Source organism: Diaporthe citri (genome assembly GCF_014595645.1).
Source record: "Diaporthe citri strain NFHF-8-4 chromosome Unknown scaffold_4, whole genome shotgun sequence".
NCBI lineage: Eukaryota > Fungi > Ascomycota > Sordariomycetes > Diaporthales > Diaporthaceae > Diaporthe > Diaporthe citri.
This window is the reverse complement of record NW_025064849.1, coordinates 1,228,882-1,254,463: the sequence shown is the minus strand read 5'-3', so window position 1 is coordinate 1,254,463 and position 25,582 is coordinate 1,228,882. Positions and strand designations below refer to the sequence as shown.

The 25,582-nt window shown below is 53.4% G+C and overlaps 7 protein-coding genes across 7 annotated transcripts; 4 read left to right on the top strand and 3 right to left on the bottom strand.

Moving 5' to 3' along the window:
- Positions 1-6: 6 nt before the first annotated feature.
- On the top strand, positions 7-1,655 carry INS49_009555 (uncharacterized protein; the record flags this gene model as incomplete). Its single annotated transcript, XM_043170285.1, has 2 exons — positions 7-229; positions 361-1,655. The coding sequence occupies 2 exons, from the start codon at positions 7-9 to the stop codon at positions 1,653-1,655; spliced, it is 1,518 nt and encodes a 505-aa protein (XP_043024850.1).
- Positions 1,656-2,545: 890 nt separating this feature from the next.
- INS49_009554 (uncharacterized protein) lies at positions 2,546-4,525 on the bottom strand (the record flags this gene model as incomplete). Its single annotated transcript, XM_043170284.1, has 4 exons — positions 2,546-2,737; positions 2,826-3,789; positions 3,941-4,365; positions 4,472-4,525. 4 exons carry the CDS (start codon positions 4,523-4,525, stop codon positions 2,546-2,548), a joined length of 1,635 nt encoding a protein of 544 aa, XP_043024849.1.
- Positions 4,526-10,000: 5,475 nt separating this feature from the next.
- On the bottom strand, positions 10,001-11,765 carry INS49_009553 (uncharacterized protein; the record flags this gene model as incomplete). Its single annotated transcript, XM_043170283.1, has 3 exons — positions 10,001-10,508; positions 10,586-11,590; positions 11,656-11,765. 3 exons carry the CDS (start codon positions 11,763-11,765, stop codon positions 10,001-10,003), a joined length of 1,623 nt encoding a protein of 540 aa, XP_043024848.1.
- Positions 11,766-13,271: 1,506 nt separating this feature from the next.
- INS49_009552 (uncharacterized protein) lies at positions 13,272-14,237 on the top strand (the record flags this gene model as incomplete). The annotated part of the gene is made up of 2 exons (XM_043170282.1): positions 13,272-13,585; positions 13,667-14,237. The coding sequence occupies 2 exons, from the start codon at positions 13,272-13,274 to the stop codon at positions 14,235-14,237; spliced, it is 885 nt and encodes a 294-aa protein (XP_043024847.1).
- Positions 14,238-17,158: 2,921 nt separating this feature from the next.
- Positions 17,159-18,163, top strand: INS49_009551 (uncharacterized protein; the record flags this gene model as incomplete). Its single annotated transcript, XM_043170281.1, has 1 exon — positions 17,159-18,163. One exon carries the CDS (start codon positions 17,159-17,161, stop codon positions 18,161-18,163), a length of 1,005 nt encoding a protein of 334 aa, XP_043024846.1.
- A 616-nt stretch (positions 18,164-18,779) lies between these two features.
- INS49_009550 (uncharacterized protein) lies at positions 18,780-19,235 on the bottom strand (the record flags this gene model as incomplete). The annotated part of the gene is made up of 1 exon (XM_043170280.1): positions 18,780-19,235. One exon carries the CDS (start codon positions 19,233-19,235, stop codon positions 18,780-18,782), a length of 456 nt encoding a protein of 151 aa, XP_043024845.1.
- Positions 19,236-21,003: 1,768 nt separating this feature from the next.
- Positions 21,004-22,673, top strand: INS49_009549 (uncharacterized protein; the record flags this gene model as incomplete). The annotated part of the gene is made up of 5 exons (XM_043170279.1): positions 21,004-21,291; positions 21,351-21,420; positions 21,586-21,876; positions 21,956-22,088; positions 22,169-22,673. 5 exons carry the CDS (start codon positions 21,004-21,006, stop codon positions 22,671-22,673), a joined length of 1,287 nt encoding a protein of 428 aa, XP_043024844.1.
- Between the last annotated feature and the right edge of the window lie 2,909 nt (positions 22,674-25,582).

Here is a 25,582-nt window from a genome sequence, read left to right as displayed (position 1 = left end):
ACTATCATGAGGATACGAATACCGCCGGCCAGCTCGCTGGCTGGGCCGTGCCTTGTGCGCAGCTGCCGGCCCAGGACTCTGCCCTCCTTGGTGTCGAGGCACGCAGGCGACCGTCTTGAGGCCTGCACGGCGAGAGCGTCGAGGAATTACGCCTCCGTCTCGGCAGCGCAACTCCAATTCGGGCAGCCAGTGCACGAGACACACCCGCACATCCTCAAGCCCGGCGAATGTAAGCAATCTGGTCCACCCCGAACCTACAATCCCCCGCGTCCAGGCCTTCAGCTCAAGCCAAGCCCCACAGTAGCAGACGCAGCAGACGCAGCAGCATCAGAACCAGCATAGTAACCCGCCTTCCTCCAGTAACACCCGGCATCACGGCCCAAGAGTACTTCGACCGCCGCGCCCGCCTCGCACAGAAGCTCCCCAGGGATGGCATTGCGGTCCTCCGCGCCGCCGACATCAAGTGGCGCTCGGGCGCCGTCTTCTACCCCTTCCGACAAGAGTCGAACTTTCTCTACTTCACGGGATTCAACGAGCCCGAGGCCGCGGCCGTGATACAAAAGACGGGCGAGAACCTCGGTGACTACGTCTTCCACCTATTCGCGCGGCCCAAAGACCCAGCGGCGGAGCAGTGGTCAGGGCCCTGGAGCGGCCTGCAAGCGGCCGAGGACGTCTTCAACGCCGACCAGACGGGCGACATCAAGAAGCTGGACAAGCACCTAGGCCCGCTCCTGGCGGGCGCGTCCCGTGTCTACACGGACATTGACGTGCGCACATCGGACGGGCGCCTCACCTCCTTCGGCGACGCCGTCTTCCAAGCGACGGACCACAAGGTCGGCATCGACAGGCTACAGCCTCTGGCCAACCAGCTGCGCGTGGTCAAGTCGCCCGCCGAGGTGGCCAACATGCGGCACGCGGGGCGGGTGTCCGGGCGCGCCATCACCGCCGCCATGCGCCGGCCCTGGGCCCGCGAGCGCGACCTGCAGGCCTTCCTGGAGCACGGCTTCGCGGCCGACGGGTGCGACGGGCCGGCCTACGTGCCCGTCGTGGCCGGGGGCAGCCGCGCCAACATGATCCACTACGTGCTCAACAATGCGCGCCTCGACGACGACCCGGCGCAGATGGTGCTCGTGGACGCGGGCGGCGAGTACGGCACCTACATCGCCGACATCACGCGCACATGGCCAGTGAGCGGCAAGTTCACGGCGGCGCAGCGCGACCTGTACGAGGCGGTACTGCGCGTGCAGCGGGCGGGCGTGGCTCTGTGCCGGGCGGACAGCGGGCTGACGCTGGACGGAGTGCACCGGGCGACTGAAAAGGCGCTGCGCACGGAGCTGACGGCGCTCGGGTTTGACGTCGGCGCCAACGGCTCCGGGCGCCTCGAGACGCTGTTCCCGCACCACGTGGGCCACTACGTCGGGCTCGACGTGCACGACTGCCCCGGTTACGGCCGCAACGTGCCCCTGCGCGCCGGCCACTGCGTCACTGTCGAGCCGGGCGTCTACGTTCCCGCCGACGACGACCGGTGGCCGGCTCACTTCCGAGGACTGGGAGTACGCATCGAGGACAGTGTCTGCGTCGACGATACTAGCCCTATAGTCCTCACAACGGAGGCGGTCAAGGAGGTGGTCGACATCGAGGCTTTGAGGGATTGAGGTCGGCTCGGTGTCTATAGTCCGTTTTGTACATACATACATGCACACGCTGAGAGCATATCTCTCCGCAGCAGCGAGCTGCCTCTGTGGGGGGGGGGGGGGGGGCAGGCATAGGGCGGGATGCATGAGCGTCTCATTTCATCTTCCTCAACTGAGCGGGATCATGAACAAAAACAGATCCCAGTTATATTGAGACGCACTTTCTCCCTGGAATGCGTTGAAATGCCATGACGTTGGGGCACCCCCCGCACTGCCATTCTCCGTGATCACCACCTATTTACCCACTTTCCCCCAATGTGATTCACGAACGTCGATGCCGATTCTATGATGATGCCGCCGGCCGCCCGACCACGGGCAGGCTTGTAACGATGTTAAAAAAGGAATATAGATATATGTACAGACAGGCAGAACATGACTTCGTCCCGTCAGATGCCGTCGTCCCGGTTGTTTGCAGGCATGCTTCGCTTTTTGCTTGCTTGCTTGCTTGCTTGCTTGCTTTAGTGAAAAAAAAAGAGGAGAGTCTATGAGCGAGAGTTTGGTCGTTCTGCGCTTTCTTTCGCGATGCCGGTTTGGGGTGGAAGAAAACCCACCCCCAAGAAAGAAAAACAAAAAAGCAAGAGATTATTTCATATCATTCAAAAGAGCCGGCCGGCCGCAAAATCAGTCAGCCCAACCCCGCTGTCCACCCCATTTGTCCCCTTTCCTCATACCCCGGCCGCGCGCGAACCAAACAGATGTGTGAACGCCGGTGGCTATGTGTTTTCTGTATCAGCAGAGATAGAGTAGATAGCCGCATGCAAATTTTCTTTCGTCCTTTCGTCCCCCTCTTCTCGGCCATTCTTGTCCCGGGAGACGACAACGTGGCTTCGATCCGGTAACCTCGGCCCCGTCTAACAGAAAGCCCGCGGGTCGAAAAGCGTCCTGCTGTAGTTGGGCATTTGGAAGGACGGACGCGCTGTCTGGCTGAGGAGCTGCTCGAAGGCTGCGAGCCGGCGTGACAGCTGCTGGTGCTGCGCCATGATGGCCCTGTTCTTCTTCTCCAGGTAGCTGATGTACTCTGTCGCTTTGGTAAGGACCGTGCCCTATTGTTGTCGTGACCTGTCAGTCTCTTTACACGTTCTCCATTCTCCGCGGTCCATTGTCTTGGATTCCTGGAATTGCACAACTTACCTTGCTCACTTTCGGCCTCGCAGGCCCGTTGGCCTCGTCGCCCTCGTCGACAACGCCCTCCTGGATCGTCCGCAGTGCGGGCACTGCGTCACGAAGCTCCGAGATCCTGTCCTTCAGGTTCGTCCGGTACTTGCGCTCGATGTCATTGTGCGCGGTCCGGTCGCCGGCCTTGCCTTTGCCCTTGGGGTCCACGGAACCTTCCTTCTCCTTCCCCTTGCCTTTCTCATCGCCGCCGCCGCTCTTCTCCGTGTTCTCCCGCGAAAATTGTTTTTGCGGGGGTTTCGCGACAGCGGGCGTCTCGGGCCGCAGCAGCGGCGCATCGTCGGTGATCTGCCCGAACCCTAGGCTCCCCATCCCATTGCCTAACGCTCCTATTCCGCCCATGCCGCCCATGCCGCCGAGGCTAAGGCCCGAGCCCAGTGTCGCGTGTAGCCCGCTGCCCGAGACGTAGCCCCTGTTTCCTCCTCCCATCCCAAATTGGCCAGAACCTAGCCCACCCATGACCGGGCCCGTATTCATGGCTATGGCTATCAGTCGCCTCTGCTCGTCCTCGTTGAGCTGCTGCGGATTTTGCGTGCTTATCAAAGAGTCTAGTCGCAGGCCCGGCTGTGGCTTCTCCCAGCTTAGCGGCGTCGAATACAACCCCTCACGGGGTGGCACTTCGGAAGGGGGCATCGTATCAATATTAGACATCTGGTCGGCCAGGTTCATCGTCGAGAAGTCCTCGGTCGTCATGTCGCCCTCCTCTGATAATGCATAGTCCAGGGCGCTGTCATCGAACATGTCCTCTGGCCGCAGCTGTCTCCGCCGAGGGTTGCTGGGCCCTGGCTGCCCAGATCCCATGCTCGATTGTTGACGGTGCCGCGACTGTTGTTGCTGTTGCTGCTGCTGTTGTTGCTGCTGCTCGACGGTTCGGAGAGTTGGTATGGACGACGGCTCGGTCTGCGCGTGTTGCATCTTGGGTCTTTATATCAACACGTGTCAGTCACGCCACACCACGACGGCTCTGCCCGGTGGGCGCCGGGGGAGAGCGGCTATGTGTCTCACACATCGGCGGGAAGGTCGGTCACCTTGATGCTTGTCCATTCCCACCGGAGGCTCGAGGAAGAGCTTACCGCTGCTGCTGCTGTTGCTGCTGCTGTTGCGCCTCCTTTCCTTTCTGGTGGCTCAGATCCGACCCGCCAGGCTCCCCGGCGCCCTCCTCATTGTCGAACTGTATCCAGTAGTCGACATTGTCGAAGGGGGTCGACTCGGTGCTCAGTTTCGTTCTTTTGCGTTCATGGCCGGACTTCGGCTTTGGTGCTCGGGGCGGCAGAATTACTCTGGAGCCCTGACCAAGCATCTGTTGACGCTGCTGTGTTCTGTTAGGCTGGTTCGAGGCCTGCCCGAAGGCGTCGAAGTTCAAGTTGCCAGGAGCACTCGACGGCGAGCCGAGGCCCGAGTCGGACGGCAGGCCGGCGATGTCCCAGAAATTTTGCGCCGAGTTGGCGGTGGCGTTCTGGTTGAAGCGACGCTGCTGTTGGCTTTCCAAATCGTCTGTCTGCGCTTGGTCAGCAACAGTGACATGCGGCCGGATAGGCATGTGTCCCCCGAGAGCGGCGATCATGGTCTAGGAGAGGGTGAAGGGGACGGTTGGTTGACCTTACTTGGCCGTTTGGCTCGAGGAAGTACTCGATGTGTCTGAGGAGGTTGGGGTCCATGACTATTTCCCGGGCATGGCACGCAGGTCAGGGACCTGGGGGCTGATCGTATGATTTTTGGATTTGATGAGACGCTGAGACAATAGTTCGTGCGGGCGCGGGCGCAAAGACAGCAAGTCCTAGAAGACTCGGATGCCGGCGCTGCTGAAGTGAGCGGGGGCGCGGATAAGTACTTTCTTTTGTCCAGTCAGTCGGTGCGATGTCAGTGGAAAGACAGTATGTGTATGCGAGCAAAGGCCTGAAGAGCAGAGATGCTCGTCTCTATGTCATGACTGGGGGTCTCAGATGGGTTCAGTAGGGGCGATAGGATTGTTGATGGTTGACCCTGGGCAGGGCCGCGCGGTTATCAGATGGGAAAAGAGCCCGCCACTGCTGAGCAGGTTTTCGTCAGACAGTGCCAGGCGCCAGTGTGAGCCTCCGTTGAGGGTATACCGCACAGCAGAAGCACAGGGCAGGACAGCGCTGTGACGAGGGCAACAGGTGAGATGGGGCCAGAAGTGAGCAGTCAGGAGACTGATAGGGCGCGTAGTGGTAGTCCTGGTAGTGTGGTGAAGAAGGGCGAGCGTGTGTAGGACAGCTGAGGCAGTGATCTGCGTGGGATGCTAAAGTCAATCAACCAGCAATCGTATAGGGTTTGGTATGCTGCTGCAGGCAGATGGAGACAGGTGTACTGTAGGTGTGGTACTGGACTGGACCGGAGTGGGCTGGGCTGGTCTCGGTTGGGGCTGTACATACGCGGGTGTCAAGCACGGGTAGCAAGCAGCGTGTATGAGTGTGAGTGTGCGTATGAGTATGCCAATGTCAATGCCAGTGTCCGTGGTCGGCTGCTGTGCGCATGCGTTGACAGACGAGGTTGGCAGGTAGATCCGAGGCGGCTGGAGGGCGGCAGAGGCAGAGACAGCGAGAGGAGGGGGCGTGCAGGAGTTCCGGGGCCGCTGACGATGCAGTGAGTGAGTGGGCGAGTGAGTGAGTCTAGTGAGTCTGTCTGAGTCTTGTGTGAGGGTGTGAGAGGTTGGTGAGTGAGTGCCTGCGTGGGGCTCCGATTGGACTGGATTAGATGATTGATGGTTTGTGGTTGGGGAGGGACGGCACGTCAACAGGACGACGCATGGGCGGATGGACGCTGTTAGAAGCTGTCAAGAATGGGCTGATTCGATGATTGAGTCCTGTGGTACAAGCACAGGGAGACGGGCGGACGGGCAGGGAAACGGCGAGACAGTGTGTGCATGTGGCTACTACCTAGGCAGGAGAAGTGAGAGTGGGCAAGAGCAACTGCGAGCCAGCTGCTTGCTCCTGCCGCTGCTGCTGCTCAACAGACAGCCAGCGCCGCCGAAAAAAGCCAGACAGACCAGACAGACATGTCACGAAATGCGTGCAAAAAACCGGGCGATTTTACCATCAGAATCAGACCACTTTTCCGACAGCCTTGCCCCAAAGAGGGGCAACCCGCCTTAGCGAGGGCCACCCAACTGTCGGAGCGGGCCGTCGCCCTATTGGCGAGCCTCGCTGTTTTGCAGTGCTGCTGTCTGACATGGGCCCAGAGACCTTCCCTGCCCTGACAGCTCTTAGGGGGGTCTGGTCCAGTGGTTGTGGGAGTATGAGGGGGGAGGCCAAGCCAGGCGGGCAGGCGGGCCAGACGGGCAGACAGGGTGCTCCTGAGTCCTGACAGCTCCTTAGCCTCTGGGTTTTCCGTCCTTTTGGTATAGGTGCAAGTCCATTGGCCGAGTGCCGACGATCCCGACTGCCCCCATTGCCACTGTCACTGCCACTGTCACAATCCATCCTGCTCCTCCAATTCACCCAACCACAGCCAGGCAGACCATCCTAACAATCCTGACCGTACCATACGGTAGATCGCATAGTGTTTAATGTTCAAGCGATCAAACGCAACAAGCTCTGTCTCTCTATTGCACTTCCCTTCTGCCGCAGCCCTCAAGAGGCAAGGATCGTCACCGCCAGCTCGCAACACAACAGCACGACAACCCAAACACCATGATCAATCCTGCTTCACATTCATAGCCATCTCACATCTCATGATGTATGTGTCGCGTGCTCTCCAGCCAGAACCATGGGCCACGGTTCAACGACCTGCGTGGCAGATACGCACATACGGACTCACGCGCACGCAGTGCAACGTCGCAGTAATGCACACAGGGAAACGAAAAGGACAGCAAAACGGTCTTCCGTGGCAGCTGTCGTGCTCCATCGAGCAGGCACTGCCATGAGTCGTGGCTGCCGCTGCTCGGGGCTTCCTGCACCGCTCCTGCTGCTTTTTGCCCGGGGGGCGAGGGTGCTACGGAATCGTGACGGTTTTCTTCCCTCTGGCCGGCGACAATTGCGATTCGGCCCGGATCTCGTCAGAGATCTTGCCAGTTTGTCCAGATCGATGATCAGAGTTACCGGCGCAATAGGTCGTCGTGCGTTGTGATGTGCATGCCCTGCATTTTCGTTGATCGCCGACACCCCCACGGCAAAAATGCGGGTTTTCGCGACAGCCTACTATCCTGCGGGTGCGCTACTCCTACCCCAGACGCATGTTTTCTTGACTTGAATTTTGCTAGGTCGTTCTCCAGATGTCCTTCCTTCACTTGGCCTACTTCTACCACGCGCCTCGACCGCCGTAACCCGATGGCAGGCAAGTGCAGGCGTCTACTGTTTCCGAACGTTACAGTGCTCCCGTCCCAAAGTCGTCGTCTCGTCGCAGGAATCCGCTGTGCAGAAGGCCCTCTTCTGTGTGCCGTCGGGTTTCCCGTCCTGCGCCAACACCTCGGCTCAGAACATGCAATTCACTGCAGGTGCAGGAATAGGACAACTGCATCACAGTCCGCTGAGCTGCCGCTTTCATGCAAGGGTGGATAGACGTTGTTTGTACTCCGTTGCTCGGCACGAACACCGTCCCCTCGGGCCTCAATCGCCTGGGCCTGGACCGGGTCCATTACTTGGCCCTGGGAACCATCGACGGTGCCTCGCCACCATCACGAGGTTCGGATCCTACGCTGTGCGCCACAGCATACACCGTCAAGTGAGGACCTATGTCATCGATTGCTACAGTGGAGCACCAGGTTTCCTTCAGCCCATGTGCCCTAACGTCGTCGAAACCAGCACGCTGGAAGTTGCTCTTCCAGAACTTGGTCGGCGGTTCATCAAGGTTGACGTTGACTTCGGCCCTGTGAGGACGGTAGGGGTCGTCATTGTGGCCGAGGCACCATGGCCCAACAGACCCAATCGCGGTGCTTCCTGGGGACTAGTAGCAACCTTTTGCCCGGCCAATCCATCGGGTCCCGCGCCAAGATGACGTCCAACCTTGATTCTCCCGGTATGTGGACTCGGTAATAACTTATCTTAGCAGCGGGCACGGCTGAGGGTGTGACCACCACGGGCTGCGTGGTGGCTGTTTGACCTCGCGAGGCCGGGTGATCTAGGCAAGGATCTCGGGAGCTAGTCGCCCTGACAGGATCATGCCTGTGCGCATGCATGGTGCAGATCCAATAGCGCCCCTCCATCTCACCCCTCCTAGCGCCGGCAGTACTCAGGCCCGACAGGCCGAGTCAGCGTACGCCCACCCAGCTTCTACAGTACGCCCACCCAGCTTCCAGCGTTGGCCCACCCAGTACAAGGAAATTAATTGCATGCGCTATAAAATATTAATACTACGGGGTTATTAATAAAGCATAGCTATAGCTATCCTAAAGGGGTCTTATAGCTACCCTAAAGGGGTCCCATAGCTACCCCTTTATTTGCAACTTAAAAGTTACTTTTACCCTTTACCGCCCTTTACCGCCCTTTACGGCCCTCTGCGCCCTTTACGCCCTTTAAGCGCTCTACAGCCCTTTGGGCGCTTTGCAGCCCTCTGGGGGCTCTAGGCGCTCTAGGGGCTTTGGGCGCTCTACAGCCCTCTAAGCGCTCTAGGGGCTCTAAGCGCTCTGCAGCCCTTTAGGCGCTCTGGGGGCTCTGGGCGCTCTAGGGCCCTCTGGGCGCTCTGGGGCCCTCTGGGGGCTCTGGGGGCTCTGGGGGCTCTGGGGGCTCTGGGGGCTCTGGGGGCTCTGGGGCCCTCTGGGCGCTCTAGGGCCCTCTGGGCTTTTTAGGCTTGTATTTTTAAAGTATTGCTTAAATTAGAAAATAGCTACCCTGGCTTATTGAAAACCCCGCAATACTTGCATTTTAGTGCGGATGCAGCTAATTTTCCTTATACTAGGTGGGCCAACGCTGGAAGCTAGGTGGGCGTACTGTAGAAGCTGGGTGGGCGTACGCTGACTCCGACAGGCCGACCACGACGTTGCAAGGTCTAGAGACATGTATTGCAGACTATTGTTATATACCTAAGGGCGAAAAAGTCAATGATGAGATCTACGGGAGGTCAATCTACCTGTACCACATAATGGCTAAGCTACTCCGATCTGTCGTTGCCCGTGTGCCGTCGGGTCCAGGCACATCCACCTTTCAAGCGCCTTACGACAGGCAGAAGTTGTCACCACTGTGAAATCCAGCGACACATCCGAAATCTCCCATCAGCAAAGTCGTACACGGCCTCAGAGGAGCTGTCGGGCCAGTTCCACACTACAGCGCGATGCGCGCGTCATCACGGTGCGGACGTTCTTGAGCCACGATGACCCACTCACCAGCCATGTGCCTGGGACACCACACGGATCACATTCACATCCGGAGTCCCTACCTGCGACCCCTGCGGGTGAGCCTATCTGATCAGAAGAACTTGTCTTGCTTCTTAGCCCGCCCAGTCCAGATGTTCAATATATTGAAATTGTGAGCTCGAAAATGTCCAACTGGGGTTACACGCGCATCGACGCAGCTCAACAGGCGACAGATTCCTGAGTGATGAGATGGCAATGGCCTCCAGGTAACTTTCATCCATCCTTTGATCAAGTTTCATTGCTACTTAATCCAACGTCGCTCCCTTCATACTATGAATATCTGTTCGTTGTGCAACCTATACCTGGCAGCCCACGGCCTAATACCGAGTTCCGCCATGCACTTCTTCCACTTCATCCCTCCTGGCATAGCTGGATGACGGCATATAGAACTTGCATTTGTTTTTCACCGCCCGAGCACGGCTAGATGACAGCATAGAAAACATGCAGTTGTGTTTCACCGCCCAAGCAAGACTGAGATGCAGGGTGAGCTGTGTGACCAGCCCTCGTACCTAGGAGGCCGAGTCCTCTTCATGCTGACGCGAAGCTCGTCATCGTCTCAGTCCATGATTTCAAATCACTTCGGCAACGATCTTCCCAGGGCTGGCTCACCAGCTCTCGACGGGAGGGAACAATATGGATGGGGACAGGTGTGTGTTATCCAGGGATGTACGGGCCGACATGTTGATGCCAGGGACAAGGTTGATCGTGAAGAAATGTGGGCGACGGGAACGGGCACATCTATCTTTCAACTTCAAGTCCAATGAGGGGTTTAGGAAAAGCCTGTGCAGGGAATCGCTCAGACTGATCCTTTTGATGCACCAGCCCATTATTCGTCCGGCATCAGCAGAGAATCAACGTCGACTTCCGAGGCAGGAGTCTTGGCCTTCCCCCTCCATTTCAAAGACGGTGCTGATTCCAGATCATGAGGATCCTGCGGGATAGCGAAACAGCTCCAATCGCCCCCACTGGTATTCTCGGCATCAACATCACCCTCCATATCACTCTCGCCCTGCGACAGTGGCTTCTTCCCCCGAACAAGCCGTAGCTTGATCGCGGCAAGTCCTTTGCTTAATGGCTCAGCACCGCTGGTTTCAGCCGGAGGTACGAGTTTGTCCAGCTCTGGATTTCGTGTCGTCCTTATGATTGTGGAGAAAGATGTACCGAAAGCTTCTGACGAGGCTTTCGAGATGCAGACGAAGCCTACTAGCACGCATATCGCAGTAGCTGTCACCCCGCTGATATACGAGATCAGGAGGTTGCGAGGGCGGTAGACAAAAGCGTTCTGTGGAGTGAGCACTGCGACTGGCACAATCGCTGCGGCTGTCTCGTTTTCTCTGAGTACCGGATTCATTAGTTGATCTGCTCCATTATAATGAAAATAGTGAAACTAAGATATCTGTTCGATACGTACAGAAATGAGGTCTTGCTGAAGAGACTGAGAGTAGCATTGGAAAATACTTCTTCTAGTGCTTCGGCCATCCCCATAGCATCGACGGGCTGCGTGTCTGCATGCTTTCCGTTGTTCATATAGTATTGAGCTTCATACAGCTCGTTGGTGTCCATGAATACAGTCTTGGCGACTTGCGTTTGGAGAGACCAGATGTGTCCGTAGTGTGACTGTTCAAGATATCCCAGAAGCTGCTGACCGAAGGCGTTCAACAAGGCAATGTACGCTACCGCTTCCGGCGAGCACACGGATGCCTCATTGCGACTAGTTTCGGAATTGCACATGGCAAGCGCGGCGTCGCTGGCTACACCATTGAGACGTGTGGCGTTGACGATGTTTAGGTTCGGCTGCCCATTGCTGAACGCAAAATCCACGCCGTAGGACGTGTTATAGAGGCCACATTCGATGGTCTTATTGGCTGCCCACCCGAAATTGCCGCCTAACTTGTCGTTTATGACAATGTAGATTCTTCCATGATCGTTAGACACCGCGTCGTATGTCGAGCTTTGGGCCGCAGTTGACCCTCCCTGGAGGGTATACTGTAGGCCATGAAGTGCTGCATCCGTCTCGTTGTTATTGCCTCCGCTGAATGGCACGAAGCTGACGAATGGCCTTGGGTCTTCTTGGCCTTGAGGATTGATGATCTCGGCTATCCTCGTAGTGTTGGTAGATGTTGCGGAGCCGCAGGAGAGGGATGGCCCATAAAATTCAAGATGATAAGAGCAGTTGGCGTAGGGGGCTGGGGGGTTGAGCATAGAACCTTGGGCTGCTACTGTGGCCATCAGGCGTGAAATCCCGCTCGATGGGCCCATGAAACGGTAATCAGCGCCCATGCCAATTTGGCCGAATTGTCGAACTGCAGAGTAATTCAGGCTGGATATCGGACGCTGCACGATGGTACTATTGGCTCTTGTACTCAACTGAACAGTCAGTGTTCCGGGTGTGAAGATAGCGATGATGGGGATGGCCCTGAAAGAATGTCAATAAATTCCTGTGGCAGATAGCCTGATAGAACTACTGTAGCCTAGACTTACCAAACAATTATTGCCATGACGACTAGAGGCAAGCCATTTGACCACAATTCCCAGTTGAAGAAGCTCCACAGATCTTTGACAACAGAAAATGTTGCGTCCACTGCAGCCATGGTGAATGTTTTTGATCTCAAAATGTACCAAAGTAACTGCGTATAAGCAAGTCCAGCTGATGCTGTCAGGAAAGCCCTAGTCAGAAAGGCAAGCCCAGTGACAGTTGTAATATACCACTCCTGTTGCTCGGTGCTTTGGACGGCATGCCCGTTGACTTGAGTGGCGAAGACATGATGGCCCACGGCAGTGACTGTCCCAAGGGTTAGACCGCCGGCCATGAAGAAGTGGACAGATGTAAATAATTGACCGTGGGCTGGTTTAAGAGGCGACATCCTTGCTAGTTGTAAATGGTACCTTTGCAAACTCCGTAAATTCTACGAAACTTGTAAATCGTAAATGAGTCCAGCTGCTGGTGGGCGCATCACTGCCTTTTATTCCTCTTGATCGCTAAGGCTGTGATACTGTGTAACGTGGGGGCTCAACGTCATCTGTTATGGCAATGCAGGCTGAATTCTCATGTGCCACAGGTTTTAGGCACCGGGACATGTCTCATCGTTACAACTCATCAGCAAAACACCACAAAAGGTGGATCAAGGACAAGCGGCGGTGGAAATAGCAAAGTGCGAGACTAAGTCTTATAGTAAAGTGTCTAGTATTCTTCTGTCACATTATATTTGAAGTACGTCTATCTTTTCTAAGCAGGTCACATATTTACTTCGTGATTCCAGCTGTATTACATAGCTGACCGACCATGATAGCAACTGAGGTAGAGGTTTCAAATGGTCCACACGAGGCAAACGATAAGGAAGTGTATAGTGCTTAGTCAAAGCTAGGCATACAAGTGTAATGCAACCTAGCTGTACCTTGCAACGACATGAGTGTTTTCGGAGGGAAGGGGATGATCTTTTAATGTAAAACTAGCCCCGTCACCATGTCTCTGAGATTGCATGTATTTCCTAAAGACGAAGAGGACACAGCACTCAACAAAGCTGGTGCAAGCCTGGAGGCAAGAGCCTGAGCTCAATGGTCGTGAATAACATGATCCGTATGTAGCTGTATATCAACAAAAATTCCGAAATTCTCATCAGCTGGAGTTTTAGACCCTTCGGGAGCCCTAAAAGCGCCACGCGAAAATTAGCCGCTAATTGAAGATTCTTGGAATGCCCAAAAAGTTTCAGCTGGTCGATAATTCCTCGGGAAGCCCATGTCACAAGACTACTGCTTACTAACAGCCGCTGAACTACTCATCACAACAAGTTTTATGTGCATCCTGAGGCTTCCAGACGTAAGTAGACCGACTGTAACCTCGAAGGACTTACAAAATTATATCAAGAGACGCTCTCTTCCCCACTAAAACACACCAGCCTGAGCTACAGATGATTAACTTCAATCTCAGCTATCAATGGCTTCGGTGGACCAGGCCAGCTGGGCCACCACCTACGCTCCCCCAAGGGATTGAGCGCCTCTTTGTGCTCACCGCAGGAGGCCCGCTTGAGGTTCTCTACGCCGCACCTGGACCAGGAAATAAGAAAAGAGCCACTCCCCTTTTCTTCCTTCACGGAGGAATGGGCAGCGCATGGATCTGGCTTGAGTACATGCAGTTTCTATCGTCATACGGCATCCCTTGCTACGCTCTCTCCCTCCGAGGCCACGGCGAGAGCTGGCACCCGTCCTTTCTGCGCATGGTCTACGGCACCAGCAAGGGCGCCCTGGCCGATGACCTCGTGGCCGGCATCAGGTGGGCCGAGGAGCGGGAAGGGTCGCAGGTCGTCCTTTGCGGCCATAGTAGTGGGGGCGGGCTCAGCCAGTTTGTGCTGTCAGAGCGGGACGTTCGTGTAAAGGGCTTGGTTCTCATGGGGGCGGTGCCGGGCTTTGGATCGTGAGTTCTTCGCCGTGTCTTGTTAAAGATTCACCTGCATGTCACAGAGCAGCATCAACTGACAAGTACGTATCTTTCCAGGATGCGAGTCTATATTAACTGGTGGCTGCTGGACCCATGGTTCTCGGTAAGACTGCTGTTCCACGGGTGGCATCCCAACAGTCCACTGTCTCATCCGGCCCTCACACGGCGGGCGTTTTTCAGCGACGCCGTCTCGGACTCGTGTGTGGTGCAATTCCAGACACATATCAATGCCTATGAGTCCTTCCTCTGGCCACTTGGCATGATGGTGCCCTTCGCGAACGCGACTAGCGTCATCCAAAGAATTACGGGCTGGACCCAGGGTGGTGGCCAGCGGATCTTAGTGCTGGCAGGTGGACGAGACAGGCTCATGACGATGGACGTCATGGAGAAGCTGACAGAGTTTTACCGGCAGTCATTCAGACTGCTAAGGCGTAACAAAAGGCTGGATGCAGTCGATAGCTCTGTGGGGCAATTGGAGGAAGAGGAGAACATTGTGAAACGGGGCGTGGATACTTACGGTGACGGTGTCAGGCTTTGCCTAGTGCCATATGCAGGGCATCATATGCAAAACGATGTTGAGTGGGAGGTTGGGGTGGAGAAGCTGCTGACATTCTATCATCAGTTGTAAAGTAAGCGTGGGAACTGTTCAAAGTTTGAGAGGAAATCGTGTATTATGTTATGCGACTGATAATTATTTGCTGCGTTTAGACGGAACAAGCGACAAAAAAAAACTAAGGATACAATGTACTTCATCTATTGCATCATGCCCAGCATTGTTCCTACCTCTGCGTTTCTCTGCTCATCCCCCTTCGGCTCGAGGTCCCTGGGAATCATGACCTCGTACTCTTTCACCTGCTTAGACTGATCATGGCCCTACGGCTTTTATTTGGCTAAGATGGGATAATGGGATGTGCAGTCTGGAATTCACAAGACTGGATAGTCGAAGGCATGATTTTTGAAGCATTCAAGTTGCTGTCTAGACTCCTTTGAAATGCGGCTGTACCTCCTTTGTTCAGCACCCTGGCAGAGGAGGTATGTCCAGCGCAAGGTCTTTGATGGGAAGAGACAGCATGAACTTGTGTTGAGCTCCAGACACCACCAATTTTGAGCCTGTGAGGAGCAATCTTGTTAAGCCTCAGCCTTGGACATGAGCCTCGAGTTTGAGCCTTTGGCCTGAGGCTTGGGGCCGTGAAGCTCCAAGATGGAACAGATACCCCCACTCAAGCTTTGTGTGAGGTTACACGGGCCAATGATCTGATCTATCTTGAGTTAGAAACCCAAGAGCTCAAAGCGCTGTAGACTATACAGGGACATGGAACCCAATGTAAAGCAAGGATGAACTTTCTTCCATGTGCCATGATATGGTCGCAGCAGCGCATGCTCCGGATTCCGAGTCAGTCCACTTCTTTCGACATCCACATGGGCTGGGCATGACGGAGTTGTGGGTCATGGGATGGGTCGATTTGGAAGGTTCCGGACTCCGGAGATCGCGTTGAGCCGTGAGATCGGTTCATAGTGTAAAAAGTTTCTATGGATGTGGTCACTGACAAGTTCCGGCCTTACGTAGATGGAGGGACGGTGACACCGTCGAGGCGGAGCATATTCCGCCATATGGGATGATCATCGTGCGAGAGACCGATGTCGCACTTGATCACTTGCCATGAGACGCATGGCCTAGGAACAGCGTACGGTTAGACGCGGTCCTCGTATTTGCGCGTTCTTAAGCCTGCATGCAAACTTATCCTGTCTACTATGTAATATCAGACCTCACAAGGCTGAAGCCCGCTAAGCCCTAATCAGCATTTGACGAGGCTTTTCGACAAGAGGAAGGGAACCTCAACTTCGTATACACCAACGCCGGCATTCCTGAGCGGTGGGGTTTGTAAGGGGGAGAGAATGCTTACGTTGGATTTCCTAAGAAAAGGTCTCCCTGGGCTACTATTTAAGCCGCTCCCGGGTGGGAGCTTTCCCCAGTGCTTACCCGCGGCAATCAGGTATATTGTAGATATTTGGGTGGAGATTTTAGAGTGTCTGGAGACATCTTTCACTCCACTATCGTTGTTCAGGGGTCGTTTTGAGAGGGCAGATGCGTTCACTCCGAGATGCTTTTTCAAATAGTTTGACTCCACTCCTGAAGGGGACTCAAGGAGGTCCACCTCGAACAAAATGTTAACCTCAAAAAGACCATTCACCTCGCCTCTGCCGCGGAGATGAGCGTGGTTTACTAGTGGGGCTGTACAACCAAAGATCTGCCAACCACTGCCCCTTCGGCGCATCATCAAATCATTCGTTGTCAGCTTGCATCTCATCCTAGTACCAGACTCTGAGTGTCATACAAATTAGGCAATAGTAATCATGGAAGGCGGTCACGTTGGACCTGAAGCAAGCCAATCATCTCGTGCGAGTCTGAGATCTTTATAGGCCTCTGGCCCACTTTCTGATTTGTTGCTCAGGTGGTCCCCATTCAAAAACCAGGTCTCGTCTAAGACGGTGAGATTTTACTTGAATAATCGTCTAAAATCAGGTAAAATGATCCAACGCTGCCAATGCTCACCAAAGACCCATGCGGATTAAACACAGAGAATGTTTGCACAGGAAACATTATTATCTAGGTTCAGCGGCGCAACATATTTGATACTGGTGAGTAGTCGACGACGGGAGAAGTGTCTGCTTCCGTTACACTTATCCAAATCATGAGCCACGATCGGAAATCGTGTCTATGTCGGTAATTTACTAAACTAGTGATGAACATTTTCGTTAAAGTATCCATATATGTATGTAGTTCAGACACCACCAATCATGGCGGCGCAGTTACCTAAAGTGATTCGATAGTCGATATGGGCTTCAAATATGCGGGGAACATGCAAGACGGATTTCATAGTCATCCGGTCGCGCCGGGGAGGAGGCTGCCTCACAATTCGTTCTCCGAGTAATGCCGGCCTCACGTCTCACTTGTCAGCCCTGTGTCTCACTCAGCCCTATAGAGCTCGGCATTCCAGCAGCTGATTGATTCGATTTCCAGGAAGAGAAATAATTTTCAGTAGGAGGCTGAGCCAATCAGACAGGCTCAGCTGCGCACCGAGAATGCGCCGCAAGGATGCTCCATGGGGGCCTTTTTTGCGCTTTTTGGATGAGAGAGGATTGCTGTTCAGCGGTTGTGTTCTGGAGATCGTCAGAGAAATCAAAAAGAATGCCGGCATTACAGCCATCGCATTGGTACACGCTCTGTCTTGGCATTTTGAGCCATGATCTAAGCTGACTTGAGATTATACGGGCATTGTCGCGAAAGAGATTGATCCTTCGACCCTGCCAACTTGTGAGATGTTCTGAGTGTGAGGGGTAGAAATTGGAATTCGTGAGGTAGACGATGAAAAGAGCGGAAAGACGTTATGTATAAAAGGCTGGCACGACGCGCCTCGTTGAAAGATGAGATGGGAGAAGCATCAAGGCATTTCCAAGACGACAAGACGCACGAAATCAGAGGCTAAGATTCATCCAAATAAATTCTATTGCCATTTCACGGAAAGCCAGGCACCCTGCTTCTGCAACATGTTGTTCCGTTATCTTTTCGCATCGGCACTAGCGCTGGGGTTCGCATCCGCGGCTCCAGCAGAAACCCGTCAGGCCACAACTATCAACATCCAACTGAAGCACAGCATTCTCGACGTCATCAAGACAGTCGATAGTGTGCCCTTGACCAACGAGCGTGTGCCTGTGGATCCGTCCTTCACTGGCGACATCGTCAATGCCGAGTGTGATGGCGGATGCAAGATCGCATTTCACTGCACTCTGTACGGCGAGAACGAGAATCTCCCAATCCAGGTCGGCCCTGGTGAGACCAAGTTCATCTTCGATGCCTTCGCAAAAATCACTGCCGTTTCCTGCGCGGCTGGGCTCCCCGCTGAGGCCGAGACGAAGCGCCAGGCTGAGGGAGAGGGAGGACTCGTGGTCGAGTTCACGAACCACCCTCTGGAGGTCACTGAGACGATTCGACTCAGTGCTGATGGTCAGCCCCGGCCGGTCAATTTCGACTTCACGGTCAGTGTCGTCTCAACTCGCTGTGCGGAGATCTGCATCCCCGAACTCGCGTACCACTGCCAATTGTTCGACCGGGCCCTGAAGCCGGTTGGAAACCTGACCGGTCCCGGAGCCTTGACCTTCCCTCAGGGCCAGCAACCTTTCATCGGTCAAATCACTTGCTACGACGACTTTGGCAAGGGCAATGTTGTAGCCGAGCGCTCAGAGGAGAAGACCAAGGCTCGTCAAAGCGACGACGTGGTTCAGGGCACCGTGGTCTTCACCAACGAGGAGGGAGATAGGTACGAGCATGAGCTTGTGCTTGACGAGTTGGTCGCGCTTCCATTGAACGTCCTGCCCGTTTACTACACGGAGGCGACCGTGATCCTATCGCACGATCCGCGGAACAGGTTCTGGGCTTGCAAGGCTTTTGCACGGGGGCGCGCGACCTTCGACGACCTTGGGGTTTTCTACGCCAATGAGAAATTCATCAAGACATTTGAAGGAGGCGAGATCTATAAGTGGAAGTGCGAGTAGACAGCTATCTATGATCTCCAACGTCACGGGACCGCCTTACACACCTTGAACAAAGGAGAAGGAAGTTGGCCGATTTTCGTCATTTCAGTTTACTTGCACTCATTGCCTTTCTAGAAGAGAGAGACCGATATTTCAATTTTTGTCTCTGATTTTCCTCCACATGATTTCTTTTCTTTGAATTTCTTACCTGGCTCTTGAGTATCTAGACTCTCCTCAGCTGTGGCTGAACTCAGCCCAGCACCCTAATGATCAGTTTAGGAGCTTAGAACACTTAATTCAAGCATCGTTTCGTTCCCCGCAGCTATCCTGATATCGTAGTGGATAATGCCGTGTACCTGACACATAACCCTCCATGAGGGACAATTGCAGTTCCCACATGCAAGGGTTGATATTGGCTGAAGAGAGTTTTGGCGGCCGTCGTCTACAAAACTGATGGTAGAGAAAATCATAAACATTATAAATATTTAATTGGGTTTGTGACCTAAATCCAGACAGTCTCTTTGCTCCAGAACCAACAACAAAATCCTCACTTCCAGAATGTCCGATCTTGACAGTCGTATGTGGCCACTACTCCACAACTGAGTGGTCACCCGTACGCTGTCAGCAAGTCTACAGCCTAATCCTCGATTCGCATCACTCCCCCGGCGAGTTGGCTGGCAGTCACAACCGTAAAGAAACTGGAGACGAAGTTCAAGGTGTTGCCGAGATTCTCAGCCAAGGCACGATTACTCAACCTGGCATAGAAAACCGGCGCCGCCATCGCCGCACAGAACGTCGCGATGAAGGAGAAGATGAACACGACGGTAGGGGCAGGGAGCGGGACGCGAGAACGCCGCTTGGTGAGGTGGTTGTGCAGAACAGGGTGCACGGTGCACCAACTTGCGAGCAACGTGAGAAAGGTCTGGCTGAGGAGGTTGTAGAAACCACTGTCGAGACGTTTATCTTTGCCGGACTCGGCTTGCCACGATGCGGCGAAGGTGCCGGTGCCCGTGGCGACGAAGACTGCGAACAGGAACCAGAGAACGGAAACGTGGAGGAAGCGAGTGACTCGCTTACTTCGCAGATTGAACATCGCCATATTTGTAACAAGGCTTGGGTTGAACTTATTGAGGATGGCTAACCGTCTGGCTAGTGACTGACTGATGATAACCTCGGCATATGCTCGGTCGTGACTAGGATGGAGTGAAGTGAACACGAGAAAGCAATTGGAATCAACGTAAGTTTGTTATCAAACAAATGGCTGCCTTCGACGAGAAGCGGTAGAGGATTAATGCTTTAAGTACACTCGGTGCCATCTTCAACCGAACCTCCCGGTTTGAGACTGTAGTACAAGTCTCAATGTCTTGGGCTAATGGAGGCTGGATAACTTCTGGGTATCACAGCATTGCACTTAAGAGATGAAAGCATGTCGCTTACTCTTGGTGAGGCAGTCTCCGTGAGCACGGTTGAATCTCACGTCAGGACGGCACTGTACTCGTTGGGTTCACGTATACCATCATTGCATTTTACCAACTCAGGCACCCTAAGTCCAGTTGAACAGCCCCTGGGAAGATAAGTGGCCATGAATCCGAAATGTTGACCTTGACACCCTCCATCGGCGTCGCTCTCATTGCTAAGAATAGCACTCGAAGCATCTCAGAGTCATCTTTGGGAAGATTCTGTGCTCATAGCAGCGCCACCGCCATAAAGTCTCTAAACTGACAGTATCAACGGCGAAGCTGTGCACCGCCCAGACTCGATCTCGGTGTCAAACCTAGCTGGCTGCTCGTGCGACCTCTGGCAGCGCCTAAGCCCCAGGCTTTGCCGCGCTGCTGTTGAGATCTCCGGTGGCACAAATCCTCATGGAATTTTCAGCTGGGTCAGCCGTTGCTACTGGGCTAAAAGTAGCGCTTCATTGTCGAGGAGGTATTGCTTCGCCACTCAAACGGCGCCGTCTTAGGTGCAGGGTCCCAATCTGCCTTTCTCATGCTATTTACCAACGGGAGGCAATCTATACGTAGGTGACTCTCTGTGGAGGACTGCGATTGTGATATTTTCTGCCCTGACAGCTGCAGAAATGTGGAGTCCACAACTATTAGGACGCGTGATGCACCGGTCTAGAAGTGTCGATTTGCACAGCAGGTCTCATCACGCTCTGGGTCAAGCCACCAAAGTTGGCTCCCAATCCGCCCAGCTTGATCATTGGAGGTCACAGGTTTTGCTTCCTCTCACTTTGAGAACACTGCCTCTTGAAGCGCGGTCTGAAACATACGTGCATAAAGTCCTTCACAGAGATGTCGATGAACTTGAAGCCCACGGGGTGGGTTATCCACGGAAAGCTTCAGGCGGGACTGCATTTTTCTGAACAAATCACCCAAGTCGGAGCTTCACCCTTTCAACGACCAGTATTCGCATACCGCTGTTAAATGCCTGAGGGAACGGTATAACTTGGTATCATCTTCAACTTGGGGCTCTGCCGTGACTCCTTCAAGTGCCGTAACCCCCTGGCAGGCATGTCACGTTGATGATACTCTAGCACCTTAGCATCAGTGAATAGTAACTCATAAGGGAGATTTTCCTTGATGCTGACCGATTGCGCAAGCGTGGTCGGGGTGTTCACCTCCGCGAGAACGCCCACTATGTAGATCCGTACTGCCAAGGCCAATCAAGAGCCGGATTCTCTCCACTTGTGCTCCTGTCACCGTACGACGTGTACGCGCCAATGCTTATGGGGTGTGTGGGGCTGCCAAGGTTGCAGTTTAGGTTTGAAAGAGCTGTGCCCTCCTGCCACTTGTTCTACGTCGATTTCTCGAGCTATTCTATCGTGAACGCATTCCAAACCTCGACAATTTGGCATCAGCATGGCTGCCGTGTTCAAGGAACCTCCCCCTCCCCCGGCCGACTGCCTATACAAGGCCGGCTTGACGTCCCAAGTCCTTCTACCGTCGGACCCTGACTACGCGGGTCGCGAGGATTCATACTGGTGCAATGATGCCAAGCTTGGGCCAGCCTGTATTGTCAGACCACGCTCAGCAGAAGATGTCTCTACAGCGCTGAAGGCCCTGGTATCCGCGGGACAGAAACTCGCTATTCGAAGCGGCGGTCACACTAATTGGGCTGGATCAAACAACATCACAAACGGAGTCACCGTATTTAAGCCCGTCCTCCCTCCTTTGACCAAATAATGCGCTGACTCTGACGGCAATAGATCGATCTGGGGTTGATGAATCACGTAGTCGTTGATACTGCGTCTGAGACTGTGGATATCGGCCCCGGAGGTCGATGGAGAGATGCTTATTCCGAGTTGCACAAGCATAATTACACAGTCGCAGGTGGTCGGGAAGCGAATGTCGGTGTTGCTGGCTTTCTCCTTGGAGGAGGTATGGCGTTTTTGAACTCGCGAAGAGGGTTTGCATGCGACGACGTTATCTCGTACGAGATAGTGCTGGCGGACGGGAGCGTCGTCATAGCCGACAAGAACCATCATGCTCGCCTTTTCCGGGCCCTTAAAGGCGGCTCCAACAACTTTGGCATTGTCACAAACTTCAAGATGAACATGCTGAGTAACAACAAGATTTGGGGCGGGTTGACCATCTCCTCGAAGGAGTTCATTCCCAATTCCATTGAAGCGATGCACCAATTCACGACCAATATCAAGGACAGCCCTGATGAGACTGTGTGGACTCTGTTCATGCACTCACCCGAGCTTAAAGATACTGTCATTGCGACCGCCCGTGAGTAGCACCTCAGACTGCCTGCCAAGAACATCCTATTATGGGCATTTGAAACGTGCTAATTGTTCCTGACCGGAAGATGCGAGCATGGTGGGAACGGAAAAGGCGCCAGCCTTTGAGAAATTCTTGAGCATTCCAACGATTAGTAGCCAACTCGGCATTAAGACAGTCAGTGAGTTTACGGTGGAGTATACTCAGTCAAGTCATCATCAGTGAGTTCTCTCTCAGTCCTTTGTCGTCGGCATTCTACAAATGCCCCTCCGCTTCCGTAGACTAATTATCCCATCTACAGTGTCATCTGGCTTACTTCGGCTTTCAAAAACGACAAGCGCATCATGGCCAAAGCCTCTGAGCTACATGACAAGTTAGTCGAAGAGCTCAGGGCCGTGGTGCCCGACGAAAACTTCATTACACAATGCACCTTCCAGCCACTGCCAACACTGTTTGCCGAAAAGTCCATTGAAGCTGGTGGCAACTTTATTGGTCTCGAACGCTACAAACACGATGGTATACTCTTCCTGGCGACGGCTTTACTCCCAACAAGGGAACTGCGAGACTTCGCGTACCCTAAAGTCCAAGCCTGGGCTCAAGGGGTAGAGAAATTTGCGCAAACGATCCCTGACGGGCTCATTGATTTTGTGTACCTCAATTACGCTGACCCAAGCCAAGCGCCATTGGCTAGTTATGGCAAGGACAACATCAAGTTCATGAAGGAGGTTGCAGCTGAGTACGACCCTCAGGAGGTCTTCCAGAAGCTATGTCCTGGAGGATATAAGATATCGGACGTTCAGCTCTGAGTTCTATAATGGAGATTGAAACCTCAAGAAAACACTTCAAGTTCCAGGACGGATTTCACAAAAGAATATGAAAGTCAATCTCGGCCAGTTTGAGTCCAAATAGTGATTGGAAAATATGCGACGCTGACAGAAGCATTCGCTGGCAGGGTTTGGTTTCCTTCTGGGTTACCACTTAGATGTATGAATGAAACTCACTTCGACTTGTCTCCCATCGGCCCCTTCGATGGCCACAAGGACTTTGGCATTGGGTTCTAAAATGTACTGAACGGCCTCAAGACATTTTGCAATGTGGAAACATTGTTTGTGAACTAGAAACTGCCGTGATAATCCGCTTGACCAGTCTTGTCTTGTGTGGTAGGACCATAGAATCTGTGACCAAGTTTTCTGCCGCCAGCTGCTGCACGATTCCGCTCAATTTACTTGTTTGTGATGCGTACAAATGAATTCGGACCAAATTTAGCCTACACATGCAGCTTTCCTGAATTATACATGCATGCTGCCCGTTAACATGTATCACTTCGGCACACTATTTTTGGCTATTATGAAATTCACGTTATAGACAAAGTCAAAGCGTGGAGGCAAGTAGGCTACCTAGGTATGTTGCGATTGAAATCAGCACGGCGAAGAGCCGTCTTTACAGCTCTCTACACACTGACAGGCGAAATGGGCTTCACCTGGGCTTTTTGAGGTCGTGTCGGTTGAAGTGACTTTGCTACATGTGGAAAATGACATCCCTGATAATGCCCGTCACCCCCCCCCCTTTTTCCCTTGGGTCCCCACATTGGCTGAGTTTACATGATCTATCTGGAAGCTGTAGTACTCACCGTAACTATTTTCTACGAGTCCTTCCCCTGGGATGCTTCCTTGTGCATTGCGATCGTTTTCGTGTCATACAGCACCGCGGAAGCAAATGTTGTCGTACATTCATCACCACACCTGTTGAAGCCATTACACGGACACAACAGCCATGCAGTTTGCTCTATTGCATTACCGCTGTGAAGCAGTCATACAACCATCCAAATGCATTTCGCCAAAAGCAGAGGTGTTACTAGGAACTGATTTGGGCAGCCAAAGTAACCGAGACACGTTGTTGGCATTTGAAACCTATACTAGTAGCCATAAAGGTGGTCGGGGACCGAAGGATTTTCAACACTCCCATCATTCTAAGCCCTTTTTCTTATGCTGTCTGCGCTCCTTCGTTGTCAGTGTCGTCCAAAACTGCGATCGAAGTCTTGTCTTCTAGCTCGTCGAAACTCGAAGCAATTCGAATCAAGATCCCCAAGAGATCATCATCCTAGATGGCTCCTCTGAGCATGTCTGAGAACCGCACGGAGAATCTAATGACATCAGACTCCAGCCCAACGGCATCAACCATGACTAAATGGCGCTCGGTAAAGCTTGCTCTAGGATCAGTGGTCATGCTTGCTTCTTTGACGTGTGCTGCAATATCACTCGCGTGGGCGAAAATGCCGACAATCACCTGGGAGGGGCTGTATTCTTTCCCACTGTATGGGCTACCTTACGTGCGTGAGAAGCATTCCATAATAGCATTGAAAAACAAGATGGTAACTAATCGGTGCGTAGCCAATCCTCAGTCTCCTCTGGCAGTCAGCTGAGTTCTTCAAAGCCACTAGGAACAACAGGGATAGTGGTTTCTCTGCAGCAAGTCATTTGATTTGTGACCTGTTCCTCGGGGTGGTCGGCTTTGTGCTTGCAGTAGCTTTCACAGTTGTCTTTCAAAGCGCGAACATTGACTCTCAAGAGTACCTATGGGTTTATTATGATGGGGAAGCTACTATGATAGATTGGGAGGAACTCTATGCGACACTGAATTTTGATCGGTGGATGAGCACGGTATTCATGTGGTCTGGTATGGCCATGGTTGCAGCGTATGTGACACCCACCCTCGGTACCGATGGAATGCTTAACTAATTCGCTGCCAGATTATCCCACTTTCTCATTTCCATGTTTTCTTATTTCGAGATACGAAGACGGTACAAGAATCTCGAAAAGCAGCCTCACTCCGCATTAGATGCAGCACCGCCTTACCTCGAACCAAGCTCCAAGCCGCTCTTGATGGCTGGTCAGGCTGCATCAGCCCATCAAGTCCCATCTGAGGCACTCGCTCAAAACGCGCCCCAGGAGGTCGGAGACAGTACCAGGGCAGTGGAAATGCCTGGGGCCAATCCGGATGAGATGGGTATGTCTGTGGTATCTGTGGGCGGAACTAGAAGAAGCAATGAGCAGGACTCACTGCAACAGGATGCGTAGCTGAGGTTTCCGCGGCTGAAGTCAATTGAGATGATATATTGGAAAGTATTTATGTCAGGTTTCAATAGAGCTGATCGACTATAAAGGATTCGGCGGTGGGGCCGGGGCCGGGGCGGCTCGACATCAGAAGGCAATATTGGGTGATAATTAGTCGTGGGTTCGTTGGTCCGTAAGTAATTGAGGGGTAAATCATGCAGAGCTACAAGGAATTCCATAAGTATTTAGGGTGTACCCATCACGTATACTCTAGAAGACAGTGATATTCAAAGAATAATCTCTGAGTAGTCAAAATTAGTGCCTTGGACGTCTTTGGCTTGTGTTCTGTTGAGGTTGAGCAACACCGCATACATGTTTCATCTTGTGTCGCACTTGAAAACATCAGACTGTGTTAGAGTGTAAGTATTGCTAGAGAGATGCCAGTTCAAAAGTCGCTGCCTCTCCTCTAATCTTCGCAAAGATTCCGCAGTTGACAACTGAAAGTCACAGTCTCAGTGTATTCAGACCTGCGTTATCAACCTCTCTTCTGAGACTATAGGCTTGGCCTCGGGCCAAAACAGATTCTTTCTCGATGCAGAGCTCGCCTAAATCTCCCCTTAAGTATCTGGACGTCTGCTTCCAAAAGTCTCTTCAAGTGAATA